This window comes from Phragmites australis, chromosome 6 (assembly GCF_958298935.1).
Source record: "Phragmites australis chromosome 6, lpPhrAust1.1, whole genome shotgun sequence".
Lineage (NCBI taxonomy): Eukaryota > Viridiplantae > Streptophyta > Magnoliopsida > Poales > Poaceae > Phragmites > Phragmites australis.
In genome coordinates, this window is record NC_084926.1 from 14,914,149 (window position 1) to 14,929,658 (window position 15,510).

Genomic DNA, 15,510 nt, shown 5'->3' on the forward strand with positions numbered 1-15,510 from the left:
CAAACTTCCGAACCGCAAAAAAGAAATTTACAAACTTCCGAGAAACATAAGAGATAGCTCTTATATAATTCATTTACCCGTTAATGATCCACATGTTTTAAGAGGACGTCTTTTCTAGACGCAGATGGATGCTTGTGAGGCAGAGCAGCATAAAAAAGCTTGCTTTACATAGTTTTGTGAACGTGATTTCTGCACGCTTCATGTGGAAAGTTTGGACGATAGAATGCAAACTAGTGATCTGAAGCTTGTTCGGCCCTTCAATAATCAACATGGGGAAGTAGACCATGTATCCAATCTATTGCAGATAACGGGATTATCTAATCTTTTCTTTTTCAAAGAATAATTACAGATGAAGCCGTAGGTGAGACGATGTACAAAAACACAATTGTATCCACGATTTCACACAATGTGTGGTGCCTATTTGCACCATAAAACCAGACCCGATAGGCCGGTAGGAGATCCATCCTGATCATTAAACCCGAATGGCGTTCGAATGCTCCACATCATCATTAAACCCATTTTCTGCATTTGTCTTACCACTAGCATATAAGCACACATACAAGTTACAATACACTATATATATATATATATATATATATATATATATATATAAAGATAGTAATACTTAAGACTGTCAACAATGTGAGCTTACATGTTGCAATCTGGGGTTACATTATGAAGATAATATCTGAATTACACCCACACTGTCATTGCTCAGAAATGCCCTAGCAAAAATCATTTTGCAATTAAGGAGACAAAACATTAACCATCATGAGGACATAGCTCATGGGCACCCAGAACCCAAAATTATCCCGCATCCAGGAACGAACATGGCCATCTTAATCTTTATGCGAGTGTGCCAGGTATTGGCTTGTGTACTTGTCCACCTTCGGTCCAGAAGAACCATATTTCTGGTCATAGTACTCCACACATGCAGAACCAACCAATGCAGCCAGGGTTAGAGCCTGCGCATGCAACCTGCAAAAGTCAACAGTTTATGAGATGTTAGGATTGTGAGTTCAAATATCTTCTAGACATTGTTGCCTACTGCACCATTTAACAGCCGCAGTGAGATGAAGCTTCGTCAATGATTTCATACAAGGTTCTGTGCATCAGCAGACTAAACAGTGCTTGCATAATTGCAAGAAGCCAAGAATATGTTGAAGCTCCACATTTTAGAAATTTGGCATTCTAACCCTCTAACCTCAGCATCAGAGCCCTTCAGCATGAGGAAGATTTATGTACAAGTACAATCCATGTTGGCTTTAAGGTTGGTTTTTTTTATGCAGCCATCTAGGCCCTAAAAACTTGCCAAAATTGGGGCCATCAATTTGGTAGTCTCTTTGTTGGTCAAGTTTTAGCACAAAAATGCGCAAGGATCTGCATAATGTTGACAGCATGCCAAAAGGTAAAGCAACAGATCAAACATGGGCTAATTTGGTAATTGTGCCCAACTTTGGCAGTTTGGTGTGGGCAAGGTGGGCTTGCAGGCCAAAGTACCAAATACAGAACGTTTAGCAGCAATCAACAAATTAGGAGAACCAGCAGCTAAGGTGTGTGCAATTTCATAGGTAAAAAATGTACCAATCTAAAATAGGCCACTCTTTTCTCACAAGGGATTGACAATGCATACATGTTTGCGGAGATGTTTACTTTTTTAGGGTGGATGGGCCATGAGTATAAGCAAATCCATAGAAGTGCACAAATGACAGAGAGATTTTGATAATCTTCCAATCTTACGAGTCCAGGTAACAAAAGGTTTCCTAAATTACTTCGTACAGCTTGTATCAAACAATTACCAGCATACTAGCAAGAACTTAAATTGCTAACGACAGAAAGAAGCTCCCGGAAATCTGAATCCCTTACAAAATTAGGTGGATCATCAAGTGCAAGTGCGCAACAACCAAGAAGCTCCTAAAACTTAACTTCCTGCAGAAGGGCATGCCAACTGGGGCTGGTATTTTATAATTTATTGATTTATGATATGCCTATTAGGTAGTTGCCTAATATAAATTTCCCTAGAATCACATGAAGGAGGTATGTAATAATGTGAGTTGGCCGTGTTTGTTCATAATGCAGTTTAGGCCCCAAACAACTTTTCAGAAAACAATCATACGCACAGATAAGAAAATCAACCTTTTTGTTGTAGTAGTGTTTAAAAATAGTATTTTTGCTGCGAAATGCTCAATACCAGTCTAGTTATTGCATCTACGAAAAGAATAAATCAATTGTGATATTCTTGATTATGATGATACAAGAAGAACTACACTGTAATGAAAAACGCGCATAAATTAGGAGAGAAATTAAATGACAAAATAAACAAACCTTGCGTGGATAATCTTGACGCTTGGTTTCATGTTGGGCCGCGACCAGTTGTACGCGATCGAACTGCTGATCGCAGTGAGCCAGAGGCAACCTTTTCTCCAACAAAATATCGCAATAATCAGAACACATTGCATCCAGTAGAGGGGGGGGGGGTAATCTCACGATTGAATAAAAACTAACTTTTCCCCAAAAGAACTCGGAAAGCAGAAATACTTAGTCACAAATTCGTGATAAAATCTGATAAAGAAAATTGCGGAACACCGTTAAGAACATGCAAAAGAAGGGTAATGAAAGAAATAGCAGGGATTTGGGACATCAGAAACCAACGCAGAATAGCTAGATCCGGGCGAAGGAAACAAATCTGCAGGAAAATTGACGAGGGATTACCTACGGCTCGGAGCTTGTGCTCCACGACCCACTTCCTCGTGGATTCAATCTTGCTCGGGGTCTCTGCCATTTGCTTCGCCTTCTCCTCTTCTCCCCTTCGAATTTTCGCCCTCTGTTTCTTTTCTGAGAGTTGTTTTTCTCTCGTTCTGATAGAGAAACCTGTCTGGCTCTTGTTATATAGCAGAGCTTGTTTGTGTTTGAGTCCTTGAAATATGTTGGAATTCGTTTAGTATCCACTCGTGGTAGGATTCCTTTCGCATGTCGCGCACTTGGTTAACAAGATTTCTTTTTGTAAATTTTTCTTGCGACGGAAGAAAGAAAGCAGTTGCTTTTTTGTTATTTGGGACCAAAGCAACAGCAATTTGTGCTCTCTCATTTTGTTGCGTTTTGCACCATTCGGTCAGTGATGCTCTTGTAAAATAGTAGGCATCATCGGTTTTTTCAATGGGGCAATTGCTTTTTTCTATCCTACCGGATGGCACACGTTAAAATGCTATTCTATCAAAACTTCATTTACATTTGCCACCCGAGCCCACATATCAGTGGGGGTAATAGCTTATTTGGCATCCTGCCAGATGGCGCTCGCCCAAATAACTACCAAATTTTCTAGCCCATTTGCCACAACACTGTTGTTTCTGCTGTGCACAGTAATTTTTTCATTGTGAACAGTAGCTGTGAGTTAAAAAAGACCAAAAAATGTGTCAATTTTTGTACATACTCTATAATTCATAAGCAAACCATTTTAACTAGATTCAGCTAAAAATCTTGTGTAGAATTCAAACTAAAATTCTTAAAAATGTGTTATTTTTCAACTTCTAGCATTTTTTAAGTCCTCACAAAAATTCGAAAAAAAATCTTAGAAAATTCACTAATATTCCTCTAATATGATTTAATAATTTATAAAATTATCTCCAACCCTAGATTATGAGTTGAAAAAAGTAACTTACTTTGTAATACCTATTTATTATCACATTTTCAACTTATAACCTAAGGTGAGAGATAATTTTATAAATTATTACATCTCATTAGAGAAATATTAGTGAATTTTACCATATTGTTTAGAATTTTGTGAGGACTTAAAATTTACTATAAGTTGCAAAAGTAGCACCTTTTGAAGAATTTTAGTTTGAATTATACATAATATTTTTAGGTGACTCTAGTTAAAATAGGTTGCTTATAAATTATAGAGCATGTAAAAAATTGACACATTTTTTGCATCTTTTTTTAGCTCATAGTTACTTTTCACAATGGGAAAGTTATTATACACGACGGAAACCAGATTTCAACAGTGTTTAGATGGCAAATGGGCTAGAAAATTTGGTAGGGTGGCATTTAGGTGAGTGCCATTTGGTAGGATGGCAAAAAGCTATTGCACAATGTCAGTGAGATTGGATGAACAGTAACCACTAGGGAGCTGAAAACAGTACCTACTAGCTAAAATTCTTGTGTAATTTAAACTAAAAAATATAAAAAAATGTGTTAATTTTTGTAAATGCTCTATAATTCATAAGAAACCTATTTTAACTAAAGTTAACTAAAAATATTATGTAGAATTCAAACTAAAATACCCCAAAATGTGCTACTTTTGCAACTTCTAGCAATTTTTAAGGTCTGACAAAAATTCCAAAAAATCTAGAAAAAATCACTAGTATTCTTATAATATTATTTAATAATTTATAAAATTATCTCACACCCTATGTTATAGGGTAAAAATGTGAGTTCCTTTGTAATAGGCATTACTAATAAATTAGTACATCACATTATAATAAATGGGTATTACAAATGAACTCACCTATTCAACTTATAACCTAGGGTGTGATATAATTTTATAAATTATTATATCACATCATAAGAATATTAGTGAATTTTCTAGATTTTTTGGGAAATTTTGTAAGGTCTTAAAAATTGCTAGAAGTTACAAAAGTAGCACATTTTGGGGAATTTTAGTTTGAATTCTACACAATATTTGTACATGATTTCAGTTAAAATGGGTTTCTTATTAATTATAGAGCATGTACAAAAATCGACATATTTTTGTATTTTTTTAATTTAAATTATAAGAATTTTAGCTCGTAGGTACTGTTTTTAGCTCCTGATGGTTATTGCTTATCCAATCTCACTGACATGTGGGCCCGGGTGGCAAATGTGAGTGAAGTTTTGGTAGAGTGGTATTTTGGCAAGTGCCATCCGGTAGAATGCTAAAAAAGCAACTGCCCCTATTTTAATTGAGTGGATTGAGCTAACTCATAGCAAACCTAACAATTTGTAAGGTAATCTATACTCATATAAAATAAAGGAGTTATGGTAAATTTAAATGATCTCTACCGTATATCTTATATGAACAAATGATCCATAAATTAAATTGGTTCTCTCGTTTCTTCCCCTCTTAATTGTTTGAAAACCTTCAACAAAAACAGCGGTAACCACACAGTAATTCAGTAAAATTTGGTAGAAATCGGTCGGTAACCATATAGTAATTTAGTGAAATTCGATAAAAACCAGTCAATTTTTGTTAAATTTTTTATTTTTTTAATTTTGAATTTAAACTTAACCGAAAAACAATCGATTTATAAATACGATATGAATTAAGATTGATGGGTAACCGTGATAACCAAACGGTTACCGATGATTTTGTCAACCCTACACGTAAACTGAGCAAAACCAACGCCAGAGAGGCACGTTTGGCGGCGGCTGTGCGGTAAAACACTGGTCAGGCTAGGCGCTTGCAGACCGTTGCATGCCACGTACAATGCACGTCCTGGCGCATGCGGACGGAGTGGCTGCTCTCCCTAGCGGTCGACGCTCCGAGCATTTTTCATGCGATCCAATGGAGGCGACTCCCCGATCAATTCGTTCAAGCTAGCTCTCTTCTGCTCTTTATATATATATACGTAGTGCCTGTTTGGTAGAGCTCTTCCTGATCTAAATTATCTGTGGGAAGTGATTTGTGGCTGAAAGTGATTCTCTAAAATAAAATATATGGAGAAAGTGATTCTGTGCGGGAAGTGAATTAAGGGAATCTGTTTTTTTCAGCTCCCCAACTTCTAGTTCATTTCAGATAATCACTCCCACGGATTCCACTCAGGGAACTAAAAGTTGAAAGCTGCTGTTTGGCAGAGCTCCCCTTGATTCCAACTGGGAAGCTACTCTGAGAGCTCTGCCAAACAGGTCCATACTAGTGTATCACTATTATTGTATCTTACCTATTTACTACTCAAATGGATCCTACACCAAATATTGGCTTCATGAACTGGCTGAATTCCACCAATCCTCCATCAAAGTCAAGATCCTTTTCCACCTTCACAATACACAGCTAATTTTTTGTAGCCTTGTTTGTCCTCAGCCCAGTACTTTTCACAAAATTTCGTTGATTCATCTAGTTTTAGTTCACACTATAAAAAACCATCATCTTCGAGGTCTATTCCAATATGCACAAACCTTATGCATTTGTGGCTCCACAAGTCAAAGGTGATGGATATGGAGACGATGACTAGGACAATGATGATGAGGAAAACGGAAGCAGACGCTTGTCTTGGACAGAAGATGATGACATCAGGCTGGTACGTAATCCTTTTCTAATTATTGCATGTTGCTTTTCTTTAATAAATATTTTTCCTTATAGTTGTCATTTGAATGCAGGTTAGTGCTTGGCTCAACAATTCGGTCGATCTTTTGGATGACAACTGCAAGAAGTGCGATGTGTACTAGAAGAGTGTTACTGAAGAGTTCAACAACAACAGTCCGCCTTATAGAAGGAGGCAGCCCAAACACTGCAAGGACCATTGGGGAAGTCAAACAAAAAGGTTATTTTATTTAATGGTATTTGGTATAGGCTTTGAGACATATATATTAGTGGTTAATCAGACAACTAATTAATGGAGAAGGCCCACACAATATACAAGGCCGAAGTAAAACAGTGTTTCACGCTTGTGTATTGGTGGAAATTTGTGAGAGGTCAGCCAAAGTGGACCAGAAGCTATGATGATAATAGGAAAAAGAAGAAAGATCCAGTTCCACTATAAATTGCGGAAGAAACTCGTCCTCTAGGAACAAAGGCTGCAAAAGCAAAGGCAGCCATACTCGATACTTGTTTTTCACATGATGATCTTAAAATGTATTATGAAACACATGCCTTACGACCTTCAACTGCAGAAAAATCCACCGACGTGCAACTCCAACTCTCCAAAACGAAGCTAGAAGCAGCGTAAGCACGAGAGAGGACATATGGCCAAGATGTACACAAACCTCCTAATAATGGACCTTAGTGTCATGATAGATTTGCAGTAGATGGAGCACCAGAGGGCACTGTAATATTTTGGTGACAAAATACATGGTGCAAATTACACCAATCGATGGTCTTAACACTTTTGCTTTCAAAATTTGCTTTATTTTGTTCAAATAAATTGTATGAGCATAGCAATTTGCATTCAATAAAGAAATAGAACTGCACTTGTATTCTGTCAAGAAGCTAATGCTACAAATAAAACAAACTAAAAAAAGTTGTTATCTCGTGGCCGTAATTGGTGCTCATTCGAAAGCTAATGATACAAATAAAACAAACTGACCTTATTATCTCGTGGCAGTAATTAGCGCTGATCTAAAAAGCTAATGCTACAAATAAAACAAACTGATCTTATTATCTCGTGGCCGTAATTAGCGCTGATCTGAAAAGCTAATGCTACAAATAAAACAAACTGACCTTGTTGTGATAATCGCATTGCCCAACAGATCCAGTTTCTTGCAGCACCATTATTCTGTTCTTCCAAAGAACCATTCTTCACGATGTCCAACTCCACCTCCAAAAGCTCTGAACATGACACCAACAGTGATAATCGCATTGCCCAACAGATTGAAAACGATTTTGATGATCGTTTCGCTGCCACAATGGATGCTTAAATCGAAGCTCAGCTTAGTGCCACATCTCACTGTTGTCGCCGCTGCCCCGGTGGTACCCGAAGGTACATAGAGAGAAACCGTGAAGAAGCCCATCAACGTCTAGTCGCAGAGTACTTCTCTGACACACCGGTCTACACTAAAGGTACATAGAGAGAAACCGTGAAGAAGCCCATCAACGTCTAGTCGCAGAGTACTTCTCTGACACACCGGTCTACACTGATGGTATGTTTCGTCATAGGTGTCGGATGAGAAGGCCCTTATTTTTGCGCATTGTGCAAGCACTTGGTAAGTGGTCTCCATATTTTTGTCAAAGGCCAGATGCCTTAAATAGACAATGATTCTCCCCTCTACAAAAGTGTCACGGCCCAAAAATATGAATTTAGGCATTAAGCATGCATTAGCATTAGGACATCTTTTAAATCATGTTTTGAATATTTTAAAATATTTCAAAAATGGATGTCTTTAGTTTATGCGTGTTTTCCATCATGTATGTGTTTGAGGTTTCCTAATCATCTTTGAAACTCTTTAGGAAAACCCAAATGCCTTGGCGGGAAAGAAAAAAGTAAAGAGGGAAACTTAAGAAAAGTTTAGCAAAAAGACTGCCCTCACAATCTGACCGGGGTAGCCCGTGGTCTGACCGCCAGAGGCGAGCAGAGCCCATTTTTCCTCTGTCCTGGGGCGCTCTGACTACCACTGCTCAGAATCGCCACTTAAAGCTATCGCCGAAATCTTATCCGCTCAACCACCCTATCTGTTCTTTTCCACCACGAGAGAGAGGAGGAGGAGGAGAAGAGAGGAGATCCCCCCCTTAGCTCATGGAGGTCGGAGATTGAAGGAGGAGGTCATCCACGAGTTTCCTACATTGTCCACAAGCTTCTTTGTCGCCGGAGCGAGCCCAAAGCCGGAGGAGAGAGAAGAGATCCATCTCAACCACTACGACATCTGGAGATTGACGGAGATAACTTCCCCAAACTTCCCTAGGACTTCCCCGAGCTCATCCCCTTCATCCTTTTGCCAGAGGAGCGTTCATCGCCCTCGAGCCCACACGCCATCCCTGAGCTCTATCTCCAAATCGAAGCTTTTTTGGAGTGGATTGTTCCGCTAGAAACTTCTCTTACGTCAAGGTGAGACATTCCCTACCCTTTTTCCGTCATTTTTAGGTTTGAATCGGCCGTCATCTCATTTTGGCCCGAAATTAATCTTAACTTGGACCCTATCTGTGGAATTTTCTAAATCAACCCGATGAATATTATCCAAAGTACCTAGAAATACTCTACTAGTCTCATAGGATATTCCAGTGCCTTTCGTAATCAAAAACCTCGCCGGAATCCTCGTTGGAGATCTCGACAATCCGACCGATACATCCTGTTTCAACCCTCCTATGATGCGATCGGTAATAAATACATCTAGGTCTGAGTCAAGGAGAACGGGGCCATATATGCTAAGTAGACCTACAAATAGATCTATCGGTTATAAATCATGTGTTATTACTAAGGTGACATTTTCTAATATGAGTGTACCACAAGTACTAGGACTATGTGTTACGCATCATGATACGTGGGGCTTTTTAAGACAATAACCGTAAAACTTCGAGTTTTCAGAAATTTGCTATGTAAAAAAAGGGACACTTTGCTGAAAATAAAATAAAAGAAAATTTAAGGACTTCACACGGCAAATCCTTGCATGCTATTTTCTAGAAACTTCACAGGCTAGTTAACCGAAGAAGAAAACATGACACACGGTAGTTGCCCACACAACTCCGCTGCATTAAACAACTGAAAAGAAAAGGTTCGTCCTCCGTCCGTCTGCCACCCGCTTCGCCCCACCACACCACACGGCACACGTCCGCCTGCCAGCACCACCCCGGGATCCGACGCCTTGGAAACTGGAATATCCCCCTCCCCCACCATTCATCCTCTCCCCCTTCCTCCTCGTCGAGCTCACTGCCCACCCTAATGGCGGCCTTCCCTCTCCTACTCCTCCTCCTCATCTTGCCCTCCTCCCGCGCCGACGCCGTGGTGTCGAGGATCGCCTTCGGCTCCTGCGCCAACCAGAGCGCGCCCCAGGTGCTCGACGAAACGCCCACTCGGCCATGCTCGCCACTTTCTTGTTTGATGTGACCGAATCGTTTGGTTGCGCTTCTGTCTCTTGCAGCCCATATGGGGCGCCGTGGTGGGGTTCGACCCGCAGGTTTTCGTCTGGCTCGGGGACAACGTCTACGGCGACAACAAGCGCCCGTTCCGGGTGATCGGGAGGGAGCGCACCGTGGGGCCATGGAAGAACGTGCCGCGGTTCTACCCGTCGACCGAGGAGGAGCTGCGGAGGCGCTACGTGCTCGCCAAGGCACAGCCGGGGTACGCCAGGCTCAGGAAGAGGGCTCAGGTGAGCTTTTGTCTGCCCGTTTCTTGAAACACTCGCCAGTGCTTGTTTGCTCGTCGTGAGCTACTGTTTCTTTTGACTTTCAGGGGCTGATCGATTGATCAGTTCTTGCCCTCTCTGTTTCTTGGTGGAAGGTAGCAGCAACTGTTGTTGCCAGTGACTTTTTCTGCTTCTTATTAACTAGTAATTGTTTTGTTTGCTTATATTGTCTGATTAGTTGTTCTGGAAGTCCAACAAGGTTGTTGCAGTTGGGTGGAGCGGCCCTTTTTTGTCATGGGATTTTGGGGGTTGTATTGGTATTACAGTAAGATGGATTAGGTATATGGCGTTGAAACGGCTTTACATTGACAAACATATTAAAGAAATCATATATGTTGTTTTATTTCCATGGAATGCACTCAATGAGTTGATTCTACTGCAGCGTGGGAGGCACTTCAGATAGAATCATAATCATCAATTGTAGGTTAGGGTGGCATCAAAGAGTATTTGTCATTTCAGTTATACGTTTAGGACAGTTTAACTTATGAACAGTCTGCAACATTGCTTCTTATTCCCCCTTTTGAAGGTTGAGAAGCTTGGTATCATTATCATTCACTAATTGCAGGTTATTGGGACATGGGATGACCATGATTATGGATTGAATGATGCAGGAAAAGAATTTGATGGGAAAGTGTTTACTCAAAGGCTTCTGTTAGATTTCTTGGATGAAGCTGAAGATAGCTCACGGTATGTACCAAGAAATACCAGAGTTAATCTTGAATTTCTTCAGGTTCATCTAGTTATTTACTAATTAGTCATTGTTTGCTAAATTGTGTTTTTTTCCTTAAGCACATTCAGACCTTTACATTTTAAATGTAGTATTGAACAAATTGGTATTTTCTTTATTTACAAAGTACAAACCTGCGGCTTAGTTTTGCAGATCTTATATCTACTTCCACTACTTATATTTATTCATTACAAAAAAATCATCTTTCACTGGAAATACTGAATGCCGTCAACAACAAATTACTTGGGGAATTCATATATAAAGTAATGAGCTTATAAGTTTGATCACAGCATCTAATTCATAATATATTTGTTATATTCTTTATTTACCATACAAGCTCTGGGTCAGTTGAGGTATTGTTCGCGTTGTATTTCAACTTGATTAACAAGGGATCGTAATCAAGTTTGTAGATATAGTTGCCTGATCTCATTTGAGTTCTGACTTGCCTCCGTCCTGTCTAGAGTTGAAGTTTAGGTGTGCACATTCCTTTACGAATCATATATTTAGTTGTAACAGCTTCTTTCTGGCAAGCTTCTACTGCTTCCATTTTTCTTTCATTTTGTAGGTGGGTACTTTTGTGAAATGAAAGTACTTCGCATTGTTATTGTTGTTCTTGCTCTTAATGTTATTTCCTTGTTAATTTGTTGTCACAGTATTTTAAAATCGTATTCTAGCCTGCACATTCCTGTGTAGATTTCAGGATCTTCACACATACAGTCGTACACCATTAGGCGCATAATACTCTACTCTTGTTTGTTTAGGAGGAAACAAGCTGGTGTTTATACCTCATATATGTTTGGCCCTGAAGGAAAACGGGTGAAGGTAGAGTCTATTATGTATTGTTCATTTTTTGCTGTTAACATCATAAGTTTTTGCTAGTTGCTTATTCGAACAGGGCGTGATCATGCATAATTATATTAGTCATCCAGTGATTCCTTCAGTCTGCTAAATTCCCCTCTCTCTCATATGATTTGCAACCTAATAATATTTAAAATTATTCTCACAATAGGGCATTTAGCCCTTCTGGTTATTATAGCTCTGTTTTGGCTTCGTAGTTGGTTCGTTGAATGGAAACTCATCTCAGCCATTGATACTTTCTAGTAAATGATGCCAAAGTTTATAATAACTTGCTACTCTTTGAATCCAGATTTGTGAATGCATTTCCAGTCAATATTACTTTTCCCGTATATACAATCATTATGCTATATATTAATTTCGCGATGTATCTTATGAAAACTGACTGTAACTTGTATATTATCAGAAAGTCAGATGTGGAAGTTTTTAGTATGCTAAAATTATTAACAAATATAGGGGAGTGCATGTTTGATAATCAATATCCATGCAGAATTCAAAATCAAACTCAGTTGTATTTGCAAGATGCAAAAAGAAAATATTTGATGAACAATGCGAAACACTGTCATATAGTCTTAATTTTTTCACATCTCACAAATGCATTTTTTTTTTCTGATCTTGAAATTTTGCAGAGATATAGAACATGCCCTCCACCTATATCCATAATTTTCTTTCAGAGTTTTTTGAGAAATTCCACATCTGATTTTCATCATTTAGTCAGTTTAAACAGGGTATTTACCCTGTTAAGTTTAGTACACAATTGCACATATATTACCATTTTTTATGCTCCAATCAATGTAAAGCAGCACCCCAGTAGTTTTTTCGAGTGTTCGGAAAATTTGAGTGTCTGTAAGCTGTTATGACTTATAAGCCTGTCAGGTCTAGAATGGTCATCCATCAGGGCTAAATAAAATATATGACCCAGTGGATTTGCCCCTTATGTTGGCATTTATATTTCATTGTCAACTTCGAATTAAAAGATAACAATACATCATTGCAGGTAATTATGTTGGACACCAGATATCACAGAGACCCACTATTAAGTGATGGAACTATTCTGGGAGATCCTCAATGGCAGTGGCTGGAGAGGGAGCTTCATGGCCCTCACTCAGAGATCACCATCATTGGATCTTCTATCCAGGTAACATATTATTTCATGGATATATACTTGTTGATTTATTTTTGAGAAGTTGCTGATACTAAATCCGGCCAGGGATCAAAGACTGGTCAGAGTGAAATCATAGATAAAAAAGTTTCACAGCCGAAGCTAATAAAGCTTCTTGTTCCATGAATCACAGCTTTCTGGAAGCACTGCTTGGTTGCCAACTAATGGGTTACACAAAAGTTATTAAAAATCTTCGCAAGCTTTTATAATGTCAGAAGTCCACACTTGGAAATACACCTTCTGAAAATTTTGTGGTAGTGATAGTATACCAAAAAAATCAGTTATTGTCTCGTCTGGTTGACTGCAGGTGGATATTTTTCTTTTCAAAAACAGATGTTATCTTTGATTGTTTTTGGTCACGGAATTTCAATAACATGATATTTCATCTGTTTTGCTGCTCTTGAATGACGGAGAAGATCCTACTAGTTCATAGCCCTCTCTTCTTTACTATTCGATGCTTCCATTATTATATGCAATTGAATTTTTCCCTTTTTGGATGACATGCTGTTGAATTTTCATTGATATAGTATCAGAATAACAGCTATCTTTGTAACCGTGAATACAGGTAGTGTCTAATCTTTCTGCCACCACTGAACCTTTGTTCTATGTGGAGTCCTGGGCGCGCTTCCCAAGGGAGAGAGAAAGGCTTTTCAGATTGATCGAAAGCAGTAAGGTTGATTACGATTACTTTCCTGTGTAAAATGCAATCCTCCTTTAGCTGCAGCAAAGTAAAATGCAGTAGTTGCTGGCATATATCCTTCAGTTAAACTTTTGAAAGAGTGTTGGGTCTTTTTTTTAAAGATCCCATGTTATCACCTAAATGGATATTTACCTGTTCAGTACTTTTATGGAACATGTGCTGACCGTGTGACCCTGTGCAGAGAACTGGAGTGATATTTATTAGTGGTGATGTTCATTTTGGAGAAATCGCTAGGTTTGACTGTGGAGTTCAATATCCATTGTACGATGTTACTTCAAGTGGTCTTACCCAATCTGTCGAGAATTCTGTGCCAGCATTATTTCAACCTCTGATGAGACTTCTTGCAGTACTAACACCGACTACCATGCGAGTCTTAAGCCCTTACTGCCGGTACAAATCATGCACATGTGGTATTATTCCTTCTTTTGTGGAAATATGAGTCCATTAGTGAAGGATGTGCTCTAATGTTTTGTTTTATTGAATTTCTTGATTTCGGAAGTTCGGAAGGTTCTTTGTGTTCTTGTTGAGGCAGTAAGCTGTTGCTTCTGTTCTTCACTACATTTCTCCTAAAGATACAGTTCATTTTCAGAATATCATCATCAAAAACATCTGAAGGGAATGCTAAGATTTTTCAGTATCTAGGTTATTATTTCCTGCTGTGGAGTTTTGGTTATACTGTTAAATCATTTGGTGTTTTTGGTGTTCCATTTTTCAGGCCAACCTAATTTTGGAGCTATTGAAATTGATTGGAATGCTGTACCTCCGCAGATTAAACTTGAACTAAGAGATGTTCAAGGCCATTCTGTTCACATTGTGGAGTTCCCTATATCTGAATTGCAGCCATCAGATGCACATGTAACAAAAAAACAAGCACATACTTTTGAACGGCATTGTACTCTCGAAACAGAGCTTCCATGGCTAACACGATACAGGCTTGCTCTGCTGTTCTTTGGCACTATAGCTGGTATGCTACTCACATCTTTTTCAATATTCAATATCCTATTTTGATGTTCTTATGAATCCTCTGCACTGGATATTACTTATATCCTTTTAATTTCTGTGTTTTGTCTGCAGTTTTTGTAATAGCTGTGGTGCTGCTAGGGATCGCCTGCTTGTCAGCTACTAATATGTTGAGCAAAAAATCCAAGAAAGAATAGCTATGAGGTGCTGGGGACAGAAAGGAAGATTCTCGGCCCAGCTACACTCTGAAGCTGAATTTCACACTGACCAGGAATACTGCAGACTCTACCCCGAGTGGGCAAGAATCAACATGACACTTCACTATCATCAGTGCACGAAGCTGTGCAATTTACACAGCAAACATTGGATAGATGTAACGAACAAGTAACGTACAATCTTGTACTGTCTCTATATAGCATGTTGAATCGCTGTTTGTACCTTCAGCTACTTCGGTTTTTTATGGGCATACTGTTTCTGGCTGTTTTCTTCGCATGTTGCATTCCACACATCTGCTATTCTGCTGTACCGTATTGAATTCTCAGTCCCAACTGACCCCCGTCCTGGAGCCCTGGAGGATTGCCGAATGGCTCGGCTCAGTGGCCCTGCCAGTTCTGCATCAGCAGGTACAGCTACACGCCGGACACCGTGGGCAGTGGGGAAGGAAGATCGGCGTGCAGATCCACACGGACTACGCCACGCACCGTGCTCCAGGAGGACGACGGCGTCGGCAGCCAAGAGGTGGCCAGCGCGGGCACTGCCCAGTTCGCGCCCGTGGACACGCCTTCATCGTCAGCCTCGGCGTGGAATGGATCAGAATTCGGAAATGCTACTTTTGGGAGAAGCTGCTACTCAAGTTTGGTTTTCTGCCTTGAGAAATATCCAATTTGGACCATTATTCGATCAGCCGGGTGTGTTTGGTTCGTGGATATACCTGATGGGATATGACCATCTAGTTTTGGAGAGTGTTTGGTTACAGGGAAGTTTGGATGGGATGATCGGTTTAAGAAAATATTTATCTGAGCTGATCCGGGAAAATACGGTGGATGACTTCATCGTCCTCCCACCGGCCACCTCTCCCTC

At 39.5% G+C, this 15,510-nt stretch overlaps 2 protein-coding genes across 3 annotated transcripts; one reads left to right on the top strand and one right to left on the bottom strand.

Annotated features, from left to right (window-relative positions):
* Positions 1 to 592: 592 nt before the first annotated feature.
* Positions 593 to 2,873, bottom strand: LOC133920495 (uncharacterized). The gene is made up of 3 exons (XM_062365110.1): positions 2,713 to 2,873; positions 2,326 to 2,416; positions 593 to 978 (listed from the first exon to the last, which is right to left on the bottom strand). Exons 1-3 carry the CDS (start codon positions 2,780 to 2,782, stop codon positions 840 to 842), a joined length of 300 nt encoding a protein of 99 aa, XP_062221094.1. The 5' UTR covers positions 2,783 to 2,873; the 3' UTR covers positions 593 to 839.
* Positions 2,874 to 9,385: 6,512 nt separating this feature from the next.
* LOC133921857 (uncharacterized) lies at positions 9,386 to 14,915 on the top strand. 2 transcript variants are annotated; one of them, XM_062366912.1, is made up of 9 exons: positions 9,390 to 9,674; positions 9,763 to 9,990; positions 10,592 to 10,713; positions 11,515 to 11,575; positions 12,606 to 12,746; positions 13,336 to 13,443; positions 13,652 to 13,880; positions 14,186 to 14,434; positions 14,545 to 14,915. In XM_062366912.1, exons 1-9 carry the CDS (start codon positions 9,564 to 9,566, stop codon positions 14,625 to 14,627), a joined length of 1,332 nt encoding a protein of 443 aa, XP_062222896.1. In that variant the 5' UTR covers positions 9,390 to 9,563; the 3' UTR covers positions 14,628 to 14,915. The 2 variants fall into 2 exon arrangements, with proteins under 2 accessions (XP_062222897.1, XP_062222896.1); XM_062366913.1 differs by lacking the exon at positions 14,545 to 14,915 and having other exon boundaries at positions 9,386 to 9,674; positions 13,970 to 14,333.
* Positions 14,916 to 15,510: the final 595 nt, after the last annotated feature.

Bases quoted from the DNA above. Each gene is read 5' to 3' on its own strand.
- LOC133921857 (XM_062366912.1), top strand. From the start codon at position 9,564: ATGGCGGCCTTCCCTCTCCTACTCCTCCTCCTCATCTTGCCCTCCTCC. The intron at 10,714-11,514 runs GTATGTACCAAG...TTGTTTGTTTAG, and splicing joins GAAGCTGAAGATAGCTCACG to GAGGAAACAAGCTGGTGTTT. The intron at 13,881-14,185 runs GTATTATTCCTT...TCCATTTTTCAG, and splicing joins GTACAAATCATGCACATGTG to GCCAACCTAATTTTGGAGCT.
- LOC133920495 (XM_062365110.1), bottom strand. From the start codon at position 2,782: ATGGCAGAGACCCCGAGCAAGATTGAATCCACGAGGAAGTGGGTCGTG. The intron at 2,417-2,712 runs GTAATCCCTCGT...GTTGGAGAAAAG, and splicing joins GCACAAGCTCCGAGCCGTAG to GTTGCCTCTGGCTCACTGCG. The intron at 979-2,325 runs GTTTGTTTATTT...TGACTTTTGCAG, and splicing joins GTCAAGATTATCCACGCAAG to GTTGCATGCGCAGGCTCTAA.